Source organism: Mus caroli, unplaced genomic scaffold (genome assembly GCF_900094665.2).
Source record: "Mus caroli unplaced genomic scaffold, CAROLI_EIJ_v1.1 scaffold_15207_1, whole genome shotgun sequence".
NCBI lineage: Eukaryota > Metazoa > Chordata > Mammalia > Rodentia > Muridae > Mus > Mus caroli.
Genome location: NW_018390678.1, coordinates 5628 through 12283, shown reverse-complemented (window position 1 = coordinate 12283; position 6656 = coordinate 5628). Strand labels below are relative to the sequence as shown.

General features: G+C 38.7%; 1 protein-coding gene across 1 annotated transcript; it reads right to left on the bottom strand.

The window, feature by feature from the left end:
- Window positions 1–5696: 5696 nt before the first annotated feature.
- Window positions 5697–6651, bottom strand: LOC110288758 (zinc finger protein 525-like; the record flags this gene model as incomplete). The annotated part of the gene is made up of 1 exon (XM_021155018.2): window positions 5697–6651. A coding segment is annotated over one exon (690 nt), but the record flags the coding sequence as incomplete, so codon positions are not given.
- Window positions 6652–6656: the final 5 nt, after the last annotated feature.

The window sequence follows — 6656 nt, the reverse complement described above, 5'->3', positions numbered from 1 at the left end:
TAAGGATGTTGAACATTTTTTCAGGTGTTTTTCAGCCATTTGGAATTACTCAGGTGAGAATTCTTTGTTTAGCCCTGAGCCCCATTATTTAATGGGGTTATTTGATTTTCTGGAGTCCACCTTATTGAGTTCTTTATATATATTGGATATTAGTCCCCTATCTGATTTAGGATAGGTAAAGATCCTTTCCCAATCTGTTGGTGGCCTTTTTGTCTTATTGAAGTTATCTTTTGCCTTGCAGCAGCTTTGCAATTTTATGAGGTCCCATTTGCCGATTCTCGATCTTACAGCACAAACCATTACTGTTCTATTCAGGAATTTTTCCTCTGTACCCATATCTTCGAGTGTTTTCCCGAATCTTGCTTTTCTGGTGTGTTGGGGTATTCAAGACTCACCCTGGTGGGAGTACTGTGTTCTGATGATGCCAAGTGGTCTTGATTCTGTTAGTAAGATTCTTACGTTTGCCTTTCACCATCTGGTACTATCTGGTGTTAATGGTTTCATAATCAGCTGTCTCTGGCTGGAGCTTTTTCCTCCTGTGTTTCTGTTAGCCTCTGTCAGCACTCCTGGGATTCCAACTCTCTTCTGAGTCTCAGTGGTCAGAGCACTTTCTGCAGGTAACCTGTCCTCTTGCAGGGAAAGTGCATGGAGGTCTGGAGCTCTGCTCCAAATCGTGATTGAAGAAGAAGGCCATTAGGAACCCTGTAGAAGAAGCTATGTTGCTTCTGCAGCCTGGGCGAGCTCTCCTGCCAGGAATGGTCTCTGAGAGACTCGGGATACAGGATGGCATTCTCACCTTGTCCTGGGGTCAGAGCCCTCCTTGGAAGCCAACCTTCCACTTCCAAGTAGTGGAATTAAAAACATGTATTATCACATTTGGATTTACATGGTGATTTCTGTTTTTTTTTAATTGTGGGAAAACCTTTATTTGTTAAATATTTATGGCATGCACAGGTAGGAACTCATATTGAATTTGAAACCTATGGATATAATACAAAATGAGAATGTTGCTATTTCTTATCTTTTTTTATATTTACAAATTTCGTGACTTCTTTGTGTTACCCCTTAGCATCTGAAATAGCACAGAATCTATGCATGTTGTGGGAGGATATCATGACACATTTTTACAGGCAGGAATTGTTCTATCACTGAGAACTAAATTAGAAATCATCTATTAAATAATATCATTCAACTATATGAGAATCATAGACTCTAATTATGTTTTGTTTTCTTGCTCCAACAAAAGCACTGTTCTCATAAATGAACGGCCAAATTGGCTCAATGTTATTATTTGGTCTTGGTTTTCTTTTGTTAGATAACTGTATCACTCTGTTGCCCTGTCTGGCACACAAGTCACCATAATGATGAAACCTGATCTTACAGTGGATATGTCTGCCTCAGCCTCCTGAATGCCGTGATTAAGGCAGTGAATCTGCATACTGGTTCATACACACACATTTAATTTCAGGATTTGATGACAGTTTTGTGGCATCGATTGCTACTCTATCTGAGCTAATGTACCTAAATTAGAAGACAGAGGGAACTTCAGTTTGTAGACTTTCTCTTAACAATACTGAGAATGCAAGCACTTGGACAGACAGGTGATGTCAATGTTAGGTATTTTATGAACTCAATCCCCTCTGCTTAATGACATATAATTATCTAACTCCTCACAGATTTCCAAAGGCTTGGGAAATTTGAAAAGTGGTGTCCAATGAAAGGCATATCACCTTCTATCCATCAAATACCTCACCATATAAATCACATGTTCATTGGTGAAATATTGGTGATTTGTTATCTGTGGTGTAGTATTGAAGAGTAAGCAATTGATGCTTACTTTTACAATAGTAAAGATAACAAGAAAAATTGAAGGACTCATACAGAGATAAAAGTGGATTTAAATTCTTTGGTGTCAAAGTGTTAGCTACACACTATGGCTACGCTCAACATTCCAGTGTGTGTTTTCTCCATCAAGAAGATAGAAATAGCATATGACCAAATGGGAAAATTCAATGAAAACATCTAAATCGTGGGAAACATTACTGAAGAGTTGGGAAAATATGAAAGCTACAGGATTTGGAGTTAATTATGGTAAACCATATTGTTATTTATATTGCATTTTGAATCATGAATATGTGACAGCCTGGTCAACCACACAAAACCAACCCCAAAACATACATGAAACAAGAGGTGGAATAAAGTCTGGAGAACCAGGGATTGGACAGAGAATGATGGGTGTGTAATGGTTCAAGCTCTCTGGAAAGCTGCATTTGAAAAAGACATTTTCTCTTGAAAATACAAGTGGTAGAACAGAGGCATTAGATAGTAGGGATGAAAATAAACTCACAGAGCTTTGAAATAGCCATAATAGTAAAAAATCAATCTTGCCAAAATATTTTTCTGTAATTTTTTTATTTATATATTCACTTGGCATCCCAATATTAGCAACCTACTCCTCCTAGTAACCCCTAACAGAGATCTGTCCTCCCTTCATTCTTCCCGACTCACATACTCATTATGCCCACATCCCCCCGAACCCCGGCACTTCCAGTCACTGCTTTCCTAAGCCCATTAGGCATATCCTCACCCACTAAGGCCAGACAGAGCAGGCCCATTTAGAGGAATGGTACAAACAGGCAGGCAGTCAACAGATTCAGGAACACCACTATTTCCAGCTGTTGGACCAAGCTGCACATCTGTTACATATGTGCAGGGTGCCTAGGTCCAGCCCATGTTACATATGTGCAGGGTGCCTAGGTCCAGCCCATGTTTGCTCTTTGGTTGGTGGCTCAGTCTTTGGGAGCCCCAAAGGGTTCAGGCTATTTGACATTATTAGTCTTCCTATCAGCTTCTATAACCCTCAATCCTTCGCACAATTGTCCATAAGGCTTCCTGAACTCCATCCAATGTATATCTGTGGGTCTCTGAATCTCTTTCCATTAGCTGCTGGGTAGTGCCTCTCAGAGGACAGTTATGGTTGGATCCTGTAGGCAAGGACATCCCCAATTCCAGTTGTTGGGGGATCTGCATGAAGAACAAGCTGTGCATCTGCTACATATGTGCAGGGATCTAGGTCAAGCCTGGGCTCATTCTTTGGTTGATGGTTCAGTTCCTGGGAACCCACAAGGGTCCAGGTTAATTGACTACATTGGTATTCTTCTGGAATCTCTGTATTCTTTGGGTCCCTCAATTCTTCTTCCAACTTTTGCATAAAACAAAAGTCCACTGTTAGGCTGTGTATCTGCATCTGTTTCAGGCAGCTGATGGATAGTCTCTCAGAGGACAGTTATACTAGGCTCCCATTTGCAAGCATAACAGCGAACCATAAATCATGTCAAAGATTGATGCTTGCCCATGGGATGGGTTTCAAGTTGGACTAGCTATTGATTGGCCATTCCTTGAGTCTCTGGGTCCAAAGTTTTGTGAGTGGGATGGTGTCATTATTCTTCCACTGGGGGTCCTGCCTGGCTACTTGAAGTTGCCTCTTCAGGTTCTGTGTCCCCACTATTAGGCATCTTGGCTATGGGCACCCACATTGACTACTGGGAATCTTCAACATTCCCAGGACTCTGGGACTTCCTAGAGATTTCTCCACTCCCAACCTCCCCACCACCAGCAACTGCAGATTTCCATTCATTCTCCTGGCCCTCTCTCTAGACTCTCCTCACATCTAATTCTGACTCTCCATTCTCCTCCCCGTCCCCTCTCTCAAGCAGTTTCCTCCCTCTCTCTCCCTCCTATGACTATTTTATTCCCCCTTCTAAGATATATTAAAATATTGGACCTTACTTCTTGTTTAACTTCTTTGAGTCTGTGAGATATATCATGGGTATTCTGTACTTGATGGCTAGTATTCACTTTTCACTGAGTATATAGCAAGCATGTCATTTTGGGACTGTGTTATATCACAGAGGATATTTACTTGTTCCATCCATATGTAGTCTGAATTTGTTATCAATATTCTAAGACTCTTTTGGCTTGGCGTAAATACTTTCTCTTCTTTCTTTTAGCTCTTCAAAATGACTATCCAGGACACTTTGGGACTTCTTAAACTTTACTTGAACATATACCTCATCTATTGTTCATAGGTTAGCTCTTAAAGGCTTAATGGTGTCATGATATTTGTAGGAATGGACTCACATCTGAAATTAAGATGAAGATACTATGTAAGTAATGCCAGTAATTCGGTTTTGTTACAGGACTAATGTTCTGGTATGTGTATGGTATTAGCATTCTGGAAAATACTTAACAAAATAAACTCAAATCTAATTCATTACTTGATGCATATAGAACTGAGTGTAAAAGTACAATAGGAGAGGAGGACTCGACAATGGTCTGTAGTAATTGCCCATGGATACTTTTGTTCTGAGGGTCGAATTCAAGGAAGAAAGCAGGATTATTGCTCATGCCCCCAAGACATCTACATTCTGTCTGTGGGGAGCCATTTGAACTGAAACTAATACTACTATGGCAGAAAGCCTGAAACAATGAACAAAATCTTCCCTATTTTATTTAACACAAATGCATTCTCTTTAGAACACTGGTGCCAACTCTCCTAATCCTACATCACTTCCATATAATTTAAAGTACTCTTATGCAAGGAGACTCATGTGGAGACAAAAGAAGGGTGTCTCACTCCTGAGACCACTAAAAATACATTTTCTTATGGTTTTTAGCAACCCCTCTGAGAAGTTCATTCCACCCTCAAAGGTGTTGATACCCAAGCTTTATAAACATTGCTCTACTATTCATTTTATGTTACAAGTTTACAGAAAATATTAATGGGTTCAGCACACTTTTGCCAGGAACATTTTCTTGGGAGATGACGCATGTGCGTACGTGTGCGTGCGCACACAAACACACACACACACACACACACACACACATATATTCATCTACCTATCCCAAATGTAAAATGGAAACAGCCAAGTTCAACTTGTTAAACCTTTAAGATTTATTGGAGTTACATACAGGACTTAGGGGAAGCAGTTAGTAAATGAGAGCACAAGGGACTCAAAGACATTTGCTATTCTGAAACTTAAAACCAGCAGAAGATACAGATAATAAATAGTGGACATTGGAAGCAAACCGCTTCTCTGTAGGTATCTGAACAGGATAAAGAGCATCTTATCTTTGTGGCTCTGTTTGTCAAATCCTCTTTTAAGAAGTATAATTTGAGTATGTTCATTTGAGTTAAACATACAGAATGCTGTCAGTTTCATTAGCTATTTTGAGGCATGTATTTCACAGCTTCTCTTTGAAATAGATCATTTCAGTCTCCAGGAAAGTTTATACAACTCCATATTCTTTTAGCTTCTCCATCATGACATATTTAAAAGTGAACAAGTAAAAACTTTTAACGAAAGATTTCCTTCATTGCTGCATTTTCAGTTTCTCTTCGCATAAATCCTGAGTTGCTCCTAAGATTTGAGGATTATTTAAATGTGTTCCCAACTTCCTCGCATATATAATAATTCTCTAGTGTAGAGCTTCAAGTGTTGCAAACAATACCGCTGGAATAAAGCACATGCCATAGTTTATCCAGTGGACACTTTTTTCTGAATATAAATTAGCAGGTATTTTCTTAGGTCTGAGATTTGGGTAAAGACCTTTCCTCATATATCACATTCAGAAGGTTTTTTTTTTTTTTTTATCCTGAATGCATTGTTTGATGTATTTTAAGAGATGACCAACACTGAAGGATTTGAACATTTACTATATTTATAAGTTCCTTCTCCTATATGTAGTCTCTGATGAATTCTAAGATTATCTTCCTTGGAAACGGGTTTTTCTCATTCACTTCATTTGTGAAGGTGTCAACTGTGTGCATTCTCTGATAAGAGCGAATATTGTTTTTGGCTAAAGCATTTGTCACATTCATTATATTTGTAAGGCTTCTCTCCTGTATGAATTCTCAAATGAAGATGAGGATTGAATTTTTGGGTAAAGCACATGTCACATTCACATTTGTAAGGTGCTTTCTCCTGTATGAATTCTCTGATGTTTTCTAAGATCACCTTTATAGGTAAAGCATCTGTCACATTCACTACATTTGTAAGGTTTCTCTCCTGTATGAATTCTCTGGTGGATATTAAGACTGTCTTTTCGGGTAAAGAAACTGTCACATTCATTGCATTTGTAAGGTTTCTCTCCTGTATGAATTCTCTGATGAATTCTAAGACTGACTTTGTGGGAAAAGTATTTGTCACATTCACNACATTTGTAAGGCTTCTCCCCTTTATGAATTCTCTGGTGACTTCCAAGGTTGCTTTTGTAGCTAAAGCATTTGTCACATTCCTTACATTTGTAAGGTTTCTCTCCTGTATGAATTATCTGATGTCTTTTAAGATCACCAACTTGATTGAAACATTTCTCACATTCACTACATTTGTAAGGTTTCTCTCCTGTATGAATTCTCTGATGAATTCTAAGACTGACTTTTTGGGAAAAGTATTTGTCACATTCACTACATTTGTAAGGCTTCTCCCCTTTATGAATTCTCTGGTGACTTCTAAGGTTGCTTTTGTAGCTAAAGCATTTTTCACATTCATTACATTTGTAAGGTTTCTCTCCTGTATGAATTCTCTGATGTCTTCTAAGATCACCAACTTGATTGAAACATTTCTCATATTCACTACATTTGTAAGGTTTCTTGC